This window comes from Macaca mulatta, chromosome Y, assembly GCF_049350105.2.
Source record: "Macaca mulatta isolate MMU2019108-1 chromosome Y, T2T-MMU8v2.0, whole genome shotgun sequence".
Taxonomy (NCBI): Eukaryota; Metazoa; Chordata; class Mammalia; order Primates; family Cercopithecidae; genus Macaca; species Macaca mulatta.
The window spans coordinates 212,812-227,704 of record NC_133427.1 but is presented as its reverse complement, the minus strand read 5'-3'; the positions used below and the strand labels follow the sequence as shown (position 1 = coordinate 227,704).

Sequence of the window (14,893 nt, the reverse complement as noted above, 5' to 3'; positions counted from 1 at the left end):
CACTGGGTGTTATTTTATGTGAGTGTTTGCTGGAACTCATCAGTGAGGCCATTTGGGACGGAGTTTTCTCTGTGGGAAGGTTTTTAATGACAGCGTGAATTGTTTCCATAGACACAGGCTGTCTGTTTCTTGTGTGTGTGTTTGTTTTTGAGAGACAGAGTCTCGCTTGAACCCGGGAGGTGGCGGTTGCAGTGAGCCGAGATGGTGCCACTGTACTCCAGCCTGGGCGACAGAGCGTCCAACACTCAGGATCGCGGTACCCCATGAGATTGGGGTGGGGGCTCCGAGCCAAAGTCCAGCCCGGCTTCATGTGACCCTGAGGACTCATCCGGCTCCAGGATGTCATTTGCTGGCATCTTTCCGTGTCTGCACATGTTCCCCTTGTCCTGGCACCGGCCGAGGAAGTCGTGCTGAACTCGCGAGCCGTGGCTGTGGCGTCCTCCTGTCTCCCCTCAGACCCGTCGGTCGGTGTCAGCGTGCCCCGTGCGAGTGCAGACGCCCGGGTCTTGGTCCTCGCGGTGCCCCTGCCGCAGCAGCACCATCACGTGGCCTCGGGGCTGGTGTGCTTCGTGCTTAGGGACCTGCTGTGCAATCACCAGAGCCGTAATGGAATGGAATAGGATGCAGCCGTACACGGGCCGACGATCCACACGGAGCAGCGTGCCGGACTCCTTCACGCGGGCGCTGAGCGAGGGAAGCCAGGCCTAGAAGCTCCAGGTCCTACTGCCGTGGCCTGGAAAAGGTGAACCGGAGCCCCGGGCAGGAGGCCTGGGGGCTGTCGCCGCGCTGGGGTGCGGAGGGTCGGAAGGGACTGTCGGGGCTGGCGGCCTCGATCCCCGTCCTGGCTGTGCAGTGGGCGTGCCGCGGCTCGGCCCGGCCCCACCCGGAGTTGGTCTTTCTGTGTGTGGATCCCGAAAAGACTTTGAGAGTCGAATCAGGTTATCTGGTGTGTTACTCCCTTTCAGATAAGGATTTTGTAACATTTAGGATTAACTCCTTTCCTTTGTGTCTTTTGCATTTTGGAGTTGATTGTCTCCATTTACTTCGGGATTTTTTTTTTTTTAATTGTGAGCTAATTAGTTTGGAGGTAATTTTCGGGTTTGGTGTGGTGGGGGGACTGTGTGCCCAGCACTCCCACGCTCAGTTCTCATCACCCAGACGCCGGGGATGCAGCTGTCTCTGGTTGTGGTGTCAGCCTGTAGTCCCCGCACTTTGGGAGGCCGAGGCGGGAGGATGGCTTGAGGCCAAGGGTTCCAGACCAGCCCGGGCAACATAGACTTCACTCTACAAAAAAAAAAAAAATAGCCACGCATGGTGGCACGCACCTGTGGTCCCAGCTACTTGGGAGGCTAGGGTGGGAGGATGGCTTGAGCCCGTGAGGTTGAGACTGCACTGAGCTGGGATCACACACTGCGCTCCAGCCTGGGCAACAGCAAGACCATGACTCAGGAAACAAAAAGGATCACCGTGTAGCCAGCCTGCAGGACCGGGTAGATCTGACTGTAGCCTGCAGGACTGGGTAGATCTGACTGTAGCCTGTAGGACTGGGTAGATCTGACTCTAGCCTGCAGGACTGGGTAGATCTGACTGTAGCCTGTAGGACTGGGTCGATCTGAGTCCAGCCTGTAGGACTGCGTAGATCTGACTGTAGCCTGTAGGATTGGATGGATCTGACTGTAGCCTGTAGGATTGGATGGATCTGACTGTAGCCTGCAGGACTGGGTCGATCTGACTCTAGCCTGCAGGACCGGGTAGATCTGACTCTAGCCTGTAGGACTGGGTAGATCTGACTCTAGCCTGTAGGACTGCGTAGATCTGATGCTAGCCTGTAGGACTGGGTAGATCTGACTGTAGCCTGCAGGACTGGGTAGATCTGACTGTAGCCTGCAGGACTGGGTCGATCTGACTCTAGCCTGTAGGACTGGGTCGATCTGACTCTAGCCTGTAGGACTGGATGGATCTGACTGTAGCCTGTAGGATTGCATGGATCTGACTCTAGCCTGTAGGACCGGGTAGGTCTGACTGTAGCCTGCAGGACTGGGTAGATCTGACTGTAGCCTGCAGGACTGGGGAGATTTGACTGTAGCCTGTAGGACCGGGTAGATCTGACTGTAGCCTGCAGGACTGGGGAGATTTGACTGTAGCCTGTAGGACTGGGTAGATCTGACTGTAGCCTGCAGGACCGGGTCGATCTGACTGTAGCCTGTAGGACCGGGTAGATCTGACTCTAGCCTGTAGGACTGGGTAGATCTGACTCTAGCCTGTAGGACTGCGTAGATCTGATGCTAGCCTGTAGGACTGGGTAGATCTGACTGTAGCCTGCAGGACTGGGTAGATCTGACTGTAGCCTGCAGGACTGGGTCGATCTGACTCTAGCCTGTAGGACTGGGTCGATCTGACTCTAGCCTGTAGGACCGGATGGATCTGACTCTAGCCTGTAGGACTGGATGGATCTGACTCTAGCCTGTAGGACTGGGTAGGTCTGACTGTAGCCTGCAGGACTGGGTAGGTCTGACTGTAGCCTGCAGGACTGGGTAGATCTGACTGTAGCCTGCAGGACTGGGTAGATCTGACTGTAGCCTGCAGGACCGGGTAGATCTGACTGTAGCCTGCAGGACCGGGTAGATCTGACTGTAGCCTGCAGGACCGGGTAGATCTGACTCAGCCTGCAGGACTGGGTAGATCTGACTGTAGCCTGCAGGACCGGGTAGATCTGACTGTAGCCTGTAGGACCGGGTAGATCTGACTGTAGCCTGCAGGACCGGGTAGATCTGACTGTAGCCTGCAGGACCGGGTAGATCTGACTCAGCCTGCAGGACTGGGTAGATCTGACTGTAGCCTGCAGGACTGGGTAGATCTGACTGTAGCCTGCAGGACTGGGTAGATCTGACTGTAGCCTGTAGGACTGGGTAGATCTGACTCTAGCCTGTAGGACTGGGTAGATCTGACTCTAGCCTGTAGGACTGCGTAGATCTGATGCTAGCCTGTAGGACTGGGTAGATCTGACTGTAGCCTGCAGGACTGGGTAGATCTGACTGTAGCCTGCAGGACTGGGTCGATCTGACTCTAGCCTGTAGGACTGGGTCGATCTGACTCTAGCCTGTAGGACTGGATGGATCTGACTGTAGCCTGTAGGACTGGATGGATCTGACTGTAGCCTGTAGGATTGCATGGATCTGACTCTAGCCTGTAGGACTGGGTAGGTCTGACTGTAGCCTGCAGGACTGGGTCGATCTGACTGTAGCCTGCAGGACTGCGTAGATCTGACTCTAGCCAGTAGGACTGCGTAGATCTGACTGTAGCCTGTAGGATTGGATGGATCTGACTGTAGCCTGCAGGACTGGGTAGATCTGACTGTAGCCTGCAGGACTGGGTAGATCTGACTGTAGCCTGCAGGACTGGGTAGATCTGACTGTAGCCTGCAGGACTGGGTAGATCTGACTGTAGCCTGTAGGACTGGATGGATCTGACTGTAACCTGTAGGATTGCATGGATCTGACTCTAGCCTGTAGGATTGCATGGATCTGACTCTAGCCTGCAGGACTGGGTAGATCTGACTGTAGCCTGTAGGACTGCGTAGATCTGACACTAGCCTGTAGGACTGGGTAGATCTGACTGTAGCCTGTAGGACTGGGTAGATCTGACACTAGTCTGTAGGACTGGGTAGATCTGACACTAGCCTGTAGGACTGGGTAGATCTGACTGTAGCCTGTAGGACTGGGTAGATCTGACTGTAGCCTGCAGGACTGGGTAGATCTGACACTAGCCTGTAGGACTGGGTAGATCTGACACTAGCCTGTAGGACTGGGTAGATCTGACTGTAGCCTGTAGGACTGGGTAGATCTGACTGTAGCCTGCAGGACTGGGTAGATCTGACACTAGCCTGTAGGACTGGGTAGATCTGACACTAGCCTGTAGGACTGGGTAGATCTGACTGTAGCCTGTAGGACCGGGTAGATCTGACTGTAGCCTGTAGGACCGGGTAGACTGGGCGCCAGCCGGTAGGACTGGATACATCTGATGCTCCGTCCGTGCCACCAGGTCATTACGGTGTGTCTTGCACACCATGAGGAGCACAGATGTGAAGGCTGACACACCCCCACATTCCTGGGTGTTGAGTGCTTGGGGTCTGAAATCTGCATGGCCCGTGAGCCAGAACGGCCTGATGAGGTCAGAAGCGTGAGACCAGCACCAGCCCAAGGGCCCAGTGCCCGGCACCCAGCTCGTTCCCTCCCGCTGCACCACGGCACCCTTCCCAGGTGGCCAGGGCTGAGCTCCCTCGGGATCCTCGTCACGGGAGCCGGCACGTGCCTGTGCGTCCTGCAGGGCCCGGCCCCTCCGCTCCACACGGCTGCCTTCGCGTCATCCACAGGTGCACCAGCCGGATAGCATCTTTTCCCGTCGCCGCACTGCGCGCCGTGCTGTGGCGTGCAGCCCCTCCAAGTCCCCCCACGCCCCCTGTGGTCACTCCCGCCCCGCACCTGCCCGGGCGACGCTGCCGTCAGTTTATTCCTCCAGCCCCTGCTCTGGCATCAGGCTTCTCTCCCCGGGGCACCGTGCATCAGGCAGCCGGCGTCCGCATCCGTGCGGCTGTCACGGGCATCGGCCGTCTTCCCGCTGGTGTGCTTCTGGGAGGACGGATGCCCCGGCCGGGCCTCGGGCCTCATGCTTCTGGAAGACGGATGCCCCGGCCGGGCCTCGGGCCTCATGCTTCTGGGAGGACAGATGCCCCGGCCGGGCCTCGGGGCTTATGCTCAGCCCCCCTGTGGTCCACTTTCCCGGCAGCTGTGTGGCGTCCCGGTTCTCCCAGCAACGCGGACGCCCGGCCGCCTGGCAGCCTTGCCCGACCTGGCATCTTCAGTCCTTTCTGACTCAGCCGCGTCTCGTGCTCGTGTTGCCACCGCTGCGTGCCCCGTGAACCCTGCCCTCACCAGCGCCAGTGCCGGGCGCGCTCCCCCTTGTCTGCCGGCCGTCGTGCGCCCCTCTCTGGAGGGCAGTGCACGTCCGGGCTCTGTCGTGTTTGGGCCTCTTTCTCGGTGGCTTCTCCTGTCATTCTGTTCACCGTGCCGGGCGCTGAGCCGGAGTCCCGGGCCGGGGCGGGGCAGCTGGCCACTCTCTTCCTTCAGGGGGTGCACGTGTGCCCCGTTCAAGAAACCCTGGCCACGGCAGAGCCTCTCGTTTCCTTCCAGGAGGGCCGCTGTCTGGCCTTTCACCCTCAGGCTGGGATCTTCCGGTATTCAGTGTGTGTGAAGTGGGTTTGCTCTGTCCCAGCTCACTTCCTTCCCTTGCTCCCTTAGCCCACCAGTGCCTGAGGGAGACTCTTACATCCATCAACATGTTCCCCTGGAAGTTCTTTTGTGTTCCCTTATAAGTTTTCATGCGAGCCTGTCAGTGTATACTGCACCCCCCAAAACAACAAGCCCTTGGTGCATGTAGGTGGGGGCTGCGTGGACCCTGGGTGGGGGCTGCGTGGACTCCGTGGGTGGGGGCTGCGTGGACTCTGTGGGTGGGGGCTGCGTGGCCCCTGGGTGGGGGCTGTGTGGCCCCTGGGTGGGGGCTCCGTGGACCCTGTGTGGGGGCTGCGTGGACCCTGGGTGGGGGCTCCGTGGACTCTGTGGGTGGGGGCTGCGTGGACCCTGGGTGGGGGCTGCGTGGACTCTGTGGGTGGGGGCTGCGTGGACTCTGTGGGTGGGGGCTCCGTGGATTCTGTGGCTGGGGGCTGCGTGGACTCTGTGGGTGGGGATTGTGTGGATTCTGTGGAAGAAATTGCAGCCTGTAAACCCAGCAGTGCAGTGAGGTCCATGTTACCACGTTTAGGTCGTCTTTGATTTCACCCAGCCGTGCTCTGTAGTTTGCTTTGTAGACAGTGTGTGTGATTTGTTTTTATTTTTTTCAGACAGTCTCTTTCTATCACCTCCCGGGTTCAAGCGATTCTCCTGCCTCAGCGTCCTGAGTAACTGGGATTACAGGCGCCCGCCACCACCACGCCCAGATAATTTTTGTATTTTTAGGAGAGACGGGGTTGCACCATCTTGGCCAGGCTGGTCTCGAACTCCTGACCTCGTGATCCGCCCACCTCAGCCTCTGAAACTGCTGGGATGACAGGCCTGAGCCACCGCGCCCAGCAGGGTTAATTAATTGTTAAGAATCTTTCAAATCATCAAGTTTTGATTTTCCTGATTTTCTCTGTTGACTGTTTTTCCTTCCATGTCTGCCGTGTGTGTGTGACTTTGAGGTAGAAGTGCAGACGACTGATGTTAAACTTTCCTTCCTCGCGTGTGTATTTAAGGCTGTATTTAACCTGCCGTGGGCTCTGCTGCAGGCCTGTCCCACACGTTCCATGAGACGTTTCCGTCGGTGTGGGACTCACCACTTGCCTGGCTGACGGGGCCATTTCTTCCCGCACATACTGGTTCTTAGTCTGCGCCGCTTGGTTTGCAGACACTGGGGACGCAGCCGCCTCTGGTTACAGTGTCCGCGTGTGGTCTCTGGTCGGGGGACTGCGTGCCCGGCACTCCATGGCTCAGCTCTCCTGACTCGGTTCCAAGGCCGGAGCGAAAGCCACATTGAGTTTGCAGATACCCAGACGTGCCTGGCTGTGTGTGCTCCGTCTGGCCGCAGCAGAGGGTCTCCAGGCAGCGGTGGTCAGGCGCCAGGAGCGCGGCAGGAGCGCGGCAGGAGCGCAGGCGTCCGGGCCCCGCTGACCGCCCCTCCTGCCCTCTGTGCCCCAGGCCTGTGGCTGCCCCCTCTACTGGAAGGGACCGCTGTTCTGTGGCGCCGGCGGGGAGCGCACGGGCTCCGTGTCCGTCCACAAGTTCGTCGCCATGTGGAGAAAGTGAGTCCCGGGCCGGGCACGGGGCCGTGTCGGGAGGGCGGAGGCGTCCCCGGGTCCCCCTGGCGTCAGGACAGGTGCCCCCTACGGCTGCCACCGTGAGAGGAGAAACCCGCGCGTGGGCGCAGGCCTGCCCGGGTCGTGCGTGGCGGCCTGCCCTGTTGTTCCACCCTGTGTCTGCGGGGTCGAAACCCCCCCGCCTGTGAGGGTGGCGCGCAGTCATCCTGTCCTTCCAGAATCCTCCACAACTGCCACGACGACGCGGCCAAGTTCGTCCATCTGCTCATGAGCCCTGGCTGCAACTACCTGGTGCAGGACGACTTCGTCCCCTTCCTGCAGGTGAGAGCCGGTGTCTACACGGCACGCCTCACCCTTCACGGGGGGCCGGTGTCTACACCGCACACTTCACAGGAGGGCGGGTGTCTACACCGCACACTCCACGGGAGGGTCGGCGTCTACACTGCATGCCTCACCCTTCGCGGGGGGGCCGGTGTCTACACCGCACACTTCACAGGAGGGCGGGTGTCTACACCGCACACTCCACAGGAGGGCCGGCGTCTACACCGCACGCCTCATTCTTCCCACCCGCAGGACGTGGTGAACACGCACCCGGGGCTGTCGTTCCTGAAGGAGGCGTCCGAGTTCCACTCGCGCTACATCACCACGGTGGGTCCCCAGCGGAGGGGCCGGGGTGAGCCCGGGGGCGGTTCCGGGGCGGGCGGGGTCCGGGGTCTTGAGCTTCGGGAGGAGGCGGCTGTTTCCTGGGAACGTGTCTGCCGTGCCCGGGAGCCCGGCGTTGGGGGGACTCTGGCTTTCCGGGGTGGCCGCGCCCCTTTCCCACCTGTCCTGGGCCCGCGTAGCTCCGGGGCGTCCCCGGCCAGACCCTTCCCGCTTTGCGCGGCCTGGGGCGGCGCCTCCCGCAGGGCCCTTCCCGCCGCGCTGCCCCCGCCCGTCCGGCCCTGGCGAGCCTGGTGCGGCTGAGACCAAGGCCGCGCCCCTCTCCCCGGCGCCGGGTCTCCATGCGGGGCGAGGCTCGGGGGTTCGCGCACCCAGCGCACTGACGGCGCCCGCGCAGGTCATCCAGCGGATCTTCTACACCGTGAACCGGTCCTGGTCCGGCAGGATCACCTGCGCCGAGCTGCGGAGGAGCTCCTTCCTGCAGGTGCGCGGCGCGCCCGCCCTGTCCTCCCGTCCCTCCCTCCCCCTCCTTTCCTCCCCCTCCTTTCCCCTCCCCCGCACTCCCACCCCATCCCCACCTCCCCCACGCTCCCTGCCCACCCCCAGGCCTGTGAGCGCCGCCTGCACTTGGGGGTCCATGGTTGATCTGCGAAGTGGGGGGGCCGTACTGGGCACCAGGGAGAGCCGAGCCCTCATTCCCTGAGAGCTGCCCCCCACCCCCACGCCCGCCTAGGGAGCCGCCCCCGCGCTGGAGCTCCCCCCACCGCAGAGCTGCCCCCACTCGGAGCGACCCCGCCTTCCCTGCCCCCGCCCGCAGCCACCCGGACTTGGGGCGTCCCCCCAGAGGCCCCGCGCTCAGGCCGCCTGGGTCCTTTGGCAGAATGTGGCGCTGCTGGAGGAGGAGGCGGACATCAACCAGCTGACCGAATTCTTCTCCTACGAGCACTTCTACGTCATCTACTGCAAGTTCTGGGAGCTGGACACGGACCACGACCTGCTCATCGACGCGCACGACCTGGCGCGGCACAATGACCACGGTGCGCAGGGGCAGAGGGGCGGGCGCGGCGCGGGGACACCGAGCAGACCCTTCTTCTCTCAGGGCGTCCCGGGTCTGCAGCTGCCTCTCCTCCCCCACTCCCCGCTCCGTGTCTGGGTCCCCGCGTGTCTGGGTCCCTGCGTGCGCCTCTGCACCAGGCGTCTTCCCCCGGGCGTCTGCAGGGTCCGTGTGGGCCGCTGGTCCTGAGGCTCAGACAGCCGCACCCGGCCCGAGAGCCTGCAGTCCCACGCGGCTTCATTGTTAACACCCGAGCAAGGGCGTGCAGACCAGCCGCGTCCCTCAGCTCCAGGTTCCAGCCCCCAAGGCCGGGAGCAGTTTCCATCCAGTCCCCGACTGGGTGGAGCGCGGGCTTAGAGGGCGGTCAGATCCCTCCGCGGGAGGCGGCGCCTCCCCGGTGTCCTCACCCGGCTCCTGTAATAGTCGTGCGGCTTCCAGGGACGAGAGCCTGCCTGTGGCCTGTGCGGCTGGAGTTTTCTAAAGGATTCCTTGAAGTCTGCTTCCCCCCGCCCAAAAAAACCAAGAGTATTTCCCAGTGATGGTGGCATCTGTTGCGCGCAGCCGACTCGCGTGCCTGGTGCCCGGAATGTGAGCTCCGCCCGTCCGGGTCTCCCGGGGCTGCTCCTGGGCCGCGCGGCGGCCGTAGACCCCCGTCCTGCGTGCGTGGGACGCGCCCCTGAGCAGACGTAGCATTGCCTGGATTTGTCCTGTGCCCGGTTCAGGGAGCCACCTGCGCCCTGGACCCCACACGTAGCCGCGAGGAGAGCCCAGCTCGGCACAGCCGCCCGTGTGGCCCGAGCCAGCGCTTCACCGCGGGGAATCGGCCCCGAACCAGGCGTTCGCTGTCCCTGGGAACCCCGGGCCCGCCCCGGCTTTCCCTGTTCCGCTGGTGCCCACCCTGGGTCTCCGGGCAGCATGGCCTGTGCGGCCGGGCGATGGCAGGTGCGGCCGCGCTGGGCTGTTTCTCACACACGGCGGCCTGAAGCGGGGGCGTCTTGGCCCCGTGCGTGCCGGGGACACGGGTGACCGCAGGGATGGCCGCCCGGGCTGCGGGACCTCGTGGGCCGGAGCTGACGGCGTCGGTGCCTCCGCTCTTGCCTCTTGTTAGCGGAGTTTGGGCTGAAACGTGTTTGTTTTCGGGATGGCACTGAGGCCGCCCTTTAATGAACCACGGTCAGCTTCGTGCGCCCCTGGTCCGCTCGAAGGGCAGGGGTGGCTGCACCCGGGAGGGGCCTGTGCAGGGGCCCCGGGGCCGCCTGTGGGCATTTCGGTCCTTGCCCCGTCCAGGCTCGGCTCGGGGGGGTCGTGACATCGGGGCCGAGGCGTGGTGCGGGCTGCCCATCAACCCCCTTCCTTTCCAGCCATTTCCACCAAGATGATCGACAGGATCTTCTCGGGAGCAGTCACGCGGTACGTGCGGCTCAGGCCCCACGAGGACCCGGCTCCTCCTTGCCTGACACGAGCTTGTCGAGTTCCCACAGCGACTGGCCGTGGGGAGGGGGACACGTGTCTGTGTCACCCGAAAGCCTAGTGGGGGGCACGACACTGTCATGTGAGGTCTGAGGAAGGGGCGGCCCGTGCCCCAGGTCAGGGGTCCTCGTCGGGCGCTGGGCCTGAGCGAGCCCCGGGAAGGGGACGTTGCCGGCGTCCAGGCGGCCGTGGCCGTGGTGCAGGTGCACTCCTGACCCCACCTGGATCTCGGGAACGCCCTCTGGCCACGGGGCCTCCACGTCCTCCCTGGAGGGGCAGGAGGAGGGCTGGGCCGGGGGCCCCTCTCGCCCCCGGTCATGGGCAGGGGCTCCACACCCGGGAGTCTCTCCGTGACACCATCTTCGTCTCTCCATCCTGGCCTGGGGTCTAGAGGCAGAAAAGCGCAGAAGGAAGGGAAGATCAGCTACGCAGACTTTGTCTGGTTTTTGATCTCTGAGGAAGACAAGAAAACGCCGACCAGGTGGGTTCCTGCCACGGTGCGGGTTTGTTCAGTGCAGGGCCGGGAGCCGCCCGTGTGACGTGTGTCCCCAGGCGGATGCACGCACGTCTGGTGGGGAGCTGCAGGGCACGGGCGGATGCGCGCAGGTCTGGTGGGGGGCTGCAGGGCACGGGCGGATGCGCGCACGTCTGGTGGGGAGCTGCAGGGCACGGGCGGATGCGCGCACGTCTGGTGGGGGGCTGCAGGGCACGGGCGGATGCGCGCACGCCTGGCAGAGGGGCTGCAGGGCACGGGCGGATGCGCGCACGCCTGGCAGAGGGGCTGCAGGGCACGGGCGGATGCGCGCACGTCTGGTGGGGGGCCGCAGGGCACGGGCGGATGCGCGCACGTCTGGTGGGGGGCTGCAGGGCACGGGCGGATGCGCGCACGCCTGGCAGAGGGGCTGCAGGGCACGGGCGGATGCGCGCATGTCTGGTGGGGGGCTGCAGGGCACGGGCGGATGCGCGCACGCCTGGCAGAGGGGCTGCAGGGCACGGGCAGATGCGCGCACGTCTGGTGGGGGGCTGCAGGGCACGGGCGGATGCGCGCACGCCTGGCAGAGGGGCTGCAGGGCACGGGCGGATGCGCGCACGCCTGGTGGGGGGCTGCAGGGCACGGGCGGATGCGCGCACGTCTGGCAGAGGGGCTGCAGGGCACGGGCGGATGCGCGCACGCCTGGCAGAGGGGCTGCAGGGCACGGGCGGATGCGCGCACGTCTGGTGGGGGGCCGCAGGGCACGGGCGGATGCGCGCACGTCTGGTGGGGGGCTGCAGGGCACGGGCGGATGCGCGCACGCCTGGCAGAGGGGCTGCAGGGCACGGGCGGATGCGCGCACGCCTGGCAGAGGGGCTGCAGGGCACGGGCGGATGCGCGCACGCCTGGCAGAGGGGCTGCAGGGCACGGGCGGATGCGCGCACGCCTGTTTGGGAGGCTGCCCCCGGGGCCGCAGGGCACGGGCTGGGAGGGTCCGGGGCGGGGCCGACAGAGCTCGCTGTGCCACAGCATCGAGTACTGGTTCCGCTGCATGGACCTGGACGGGGACGGCGCCCTGTCCATGTTCGAGCTGGAGTACTTCTACGAGGAGCAGTGCCGGAGGCTGGACAGCATGGCCATCGAGGCCCTGCCCTTCCAGGACTGCCTCTGCCAGATGCTGGACCTGGTCAAGCCGAGGAGCGAAGGTGACGCCCCGGGAGGGCCCAGGGTGAGGGGACGGGTGGGCGAGAGGACGGGACAGACGGGAGAGAGGACGGCCCGGGGTGAGGGACCCTGGGAAACGGCCGCTCCTACTCTGAGTTGGTGACGAGGCCCAGCACCGCAGGTGTCCGGTCTCACGGCGCAAGAACCTCCTACTCGGGGCGTCGACACCCCCGAGGGTGGCCTGGAGAACCCAGGCCGGGGCTCACTGGGGACGTCGGCACCGGCTGAGGGACCAGTTGCCACGTTTGTGCTGATGCCACACAGGGTGGGGTCCAACCCTCTCTCCCCGTCTCCTCCCCTCACCCGTCTCCTCCACTCACCCCTGTCTCCTCCTCTAACCCCCCCCCGTCTCCTCCCCTCTCACCCCGTCTCCTCCCCTCTCACCCAGTCTCCTTCCCTCACCCCTGTCTCCTCCTCTAACCCCCCCCCGTCTCCTCCCCTCTCACCCCGTCTCCTCTCCTCACTCCTCTGTCTCCTCCCCTCTCACCCAGTCTCCTTCCCTCACCCCTGTCTCCTCCTCTAACCCCCCCGTCTCCTCCCCTCTCACCCCGTCTCCTCCCCTCTCACCCCGTCTCCTCCCCTCTCACCCCTGTCTCCTCCTCTAACCCCCCCCGTCTCCTCTCCTCACCCCTCTGTCTCCTCCTCTCTCACCCCGTCTCCTCCCCTCTCTCCCCGTCTCCTCCCCTCTCACCCCGTCTCCTCCCCTCTCTCCCCGTCTCCTCCCCTCTCACCCCGTCTCCTCCCCTCTCACCCCGTCTCCTCCCCTCTCACCCCGTCTCCTCCCCTCTCACCCCGTCTCCTCCCCTCTCACCCCGTCTCCTCCCCTCTCACCCCGTCTCCTCTCCTCACTCCTCTGTCTCCTCCCCTCTCACCCAGTCTCCTTCCCTCACCCCTGTCTCCTCCTCTAACCCCCCCGTCTCCTCCCCTCTCACCCCGTCTCCTCCCCTCTCACCCCTGTCTCCTCCTCTAACCCCCCCCGTCTCCTCTCCTCACCCCTCTGTCTCCTCCTCTCTCACCCCGTCTCCTCCCCTCTCTCCTCGTCTCCTCCCCTCTCACCCCGTCTCCTCCCCTCTCACCCCGTCTCCTCCCCTCTCTCCTCGTCTCCTCCCCTCTCACCCCGTCTCCTCCCCTCTCTCCCCGTCTCCTCCCCTCTCACCCCGTCTCCTCCCCTCTCACCCCGTCTCCTCCCCTCTCACCCCGTCTCCTCCCCTCTCACCCCGTCTCCTCCCCTCTCACCCCGTCTCCTCTCCTCACTCCTCTGTCTCCTCCCCTCTCACCCAGTCTCCTTCCCTCACCCCTGTCTCCTCCTCTAACCCCCCCCCGTCTCCTCCCCTCTCACCCCGTCTCCTCCCCTCTCACCCCGTCTCCTCCCCTCTCACCCCTCTGCCTCCTCCCCTCTCACCCCTCTGCCTCCTCCCCTCTCACCCCTCTGCCTCCTCCCCTCTCACCCCTCTGCCTCCTCCCCTCACCCGTGTCTCCTCCCCTCTCACCTCATCTCCTCCCTCTCACCCCCATCTCCTCCCCTCTCACCCCCGCTGCCTCCTCCCCTCACCCCTCTGCCTCCTCCCCTCACCCCTCTGCCTCCTCCCCTCACCCCTCTGCCTCCTCCCCTCACCCCTCTGCCTCCTCCCCTCTCACCCCCCCCCCCCGTCTCCTCCTCTCACACACCCCCCCCCCGGTCTCCTCCCCTCAACCCTGTTCTGCCACCCATCGTCCCAGCTCCTCCCGGCCCGGCCCCCGGTGCGGGAGGTCCTGAGTAGGAGGTTCTTGCGCAGTGAGACCGGACACCTGCGGTGCTGGGCCTCGTCACCAACTCAGAGTAGGAGCGGCCGTTTCCCAGGGCCACTGAGGCAAAGGGGAGCGTCCACGCTGCTCGGCTTCCTTCTGCATCTCAGACTCCAGCTCTGGGACTTTCACTTTGGAAATGGCTCCGAGGCCCGGGCACCGCCCTGCAGCCGTCCCTCTCCCTGGCTGGGGCCCTCCTGGTGCTCGGTGTCCCCGGGACACCCTCTGGCCACGGCCTGCGTGGGGAGCTCCGGGCTCTGTCATTTCACATCCAGGGGCGCCTGCACCACGTCCCCGTCCCTGCGTCCTCGGGGCACAGGTGGCCCGAGCCGTCTCCGCACCGCGGCCTCCACACCTCAGTCCCCGCCCAGAACCACGCGCGTGTCCGCCTGTCCCGTCCGACCCGTGGCGGGAGAGCCCGGAGCCTCGGGCCGCGTCCTTACGCGCGTGTGACCCGAGGCGCGCGCCGCACAGCCCACAGCCGGCCCGAAGGTGAGGCCGGGCTCACGCCTGGGACACGTCCCCTCCCCGCAGGGAGGATCACGCTGCGGGACCTGAAGCGCTGCAAGCTGGCCGGCGTGTTCTTCGACACCTTCTTCAACATCGAGAAGTACCTGGACCACGAGCAGAAGGAGCAGATCTCGCTGCTCAGGGTGAGTGCGGGGGGCGCGCGGGCGGGGCCGCGCCAGGCGGGTGCGTGACGTGACGCGTGCGCTTCCCCCAGGACAGTGACGGCAGCGGCCCCGAGCTCTCGGACTGGGAGAAGTACGCGGCCGAGGAGTACGACATCCTGGTGGCCGAGGAGACGGCGGGGGAGCCCTGGGAGGACGGGTGAGCGCGCGGCCGGGGGGCGCGGGGGACAGTGAGGGGGGTGCGGGGGCGCTGGGCACAGTGAGGGGGCGCGGGGCACAGTGAGGGGGACGGTGAGGGGGCTTGGGGGACAGTGAGGAGCACGGGGCACAGTGAGGGGGGTGCGGGGGCGCGGGGCACGGTGAGGAGGTGAGGGGGCGCGGGGCACAGTGAGGGGGCGCGGGGCACAGTGAGGGGGTGCGGGGCACAGTGAGGGGGGTGCGGGGGCGCGGGGCACGGTGAGGAGGTGAGGGGGCGCGGGGCACAGTGAGGGGGCGTGGGGCACAGTGAGGGGGTGCGGGGGCGCGGGGCACAGTGAGGGGGGTGAGGGGGGCGCGGGGCACAGTGAGGTGAGGGGGCGCGGGGCACAGTGAGGGGGCGCGGGGCACAGTGAGGGGGTGCGGGGGGCGCGGGGCACAGTGAGGGGGACGGTGAGGGGGCTTGGGGGACAGTGAGGAGCACGGGGCACAGTGAGGGGGCGCGGGGCACAGTGAGGGGGGTGCGGGGGCGCGGGGCACGGTGAGGAGGT

General features: G+C 65.3%; 1 protein-coding gene across 3 annotated transcripts in view; it reads left to right on the top strand.

Moving 5' to 3' along the window:
* Window positions 1-14,893, top strand: part of LOC709587 (serine/threonine-protein phosphatase 2A regulatory subunit B'' subunit beta) — a 38,527-nt gene that overhangs the window by 21,746 nt on the left and 1,888 nt on the right. For all 3 annotated transcript variants that reach the window (XM_077989735.1, XM_077989737.1, XM_077989736.1), the window contains exons 3-12: window positions 6,732-6,835; window positions 7,069-7,171; window positions 7,424-7,498; window positions 7,908-7,994; window positions 8,391-8,547; window positions 9,926-9,974; window positions 10,426-10,515; window positions 11,536-11,711; window positions 14,050-14,168; window positions 14,240-14,346. In XM_077989735.1, the coding sequence (XP_077845861.1) occupies window positions 6,732-6,835; window positions 7,069-7,171; window positions 7,424-7,498; window positions 7,908-7,994; window positions 8,391-8,547; window positions 9,926-9,974; window positions 10,426-10,515; window positions 11,536-11,711; window positions 14,050-14,168; window positions 14,240-14,346 (1,067 nt within the window). The remainder of the gene's footprint in view (window positions 1-6,731; window positions 6,836-7,068; window positions 7,172-7,423; window positions 7,499-7,907; window positions 7,995-8,390; window positions 8,548-9,925; window positions 9,975-10,425; window positions 10,516-11,535; window positions 11,712-14,049; window positions 14,169-14,239; window positions 14,347-14,893) is intronic.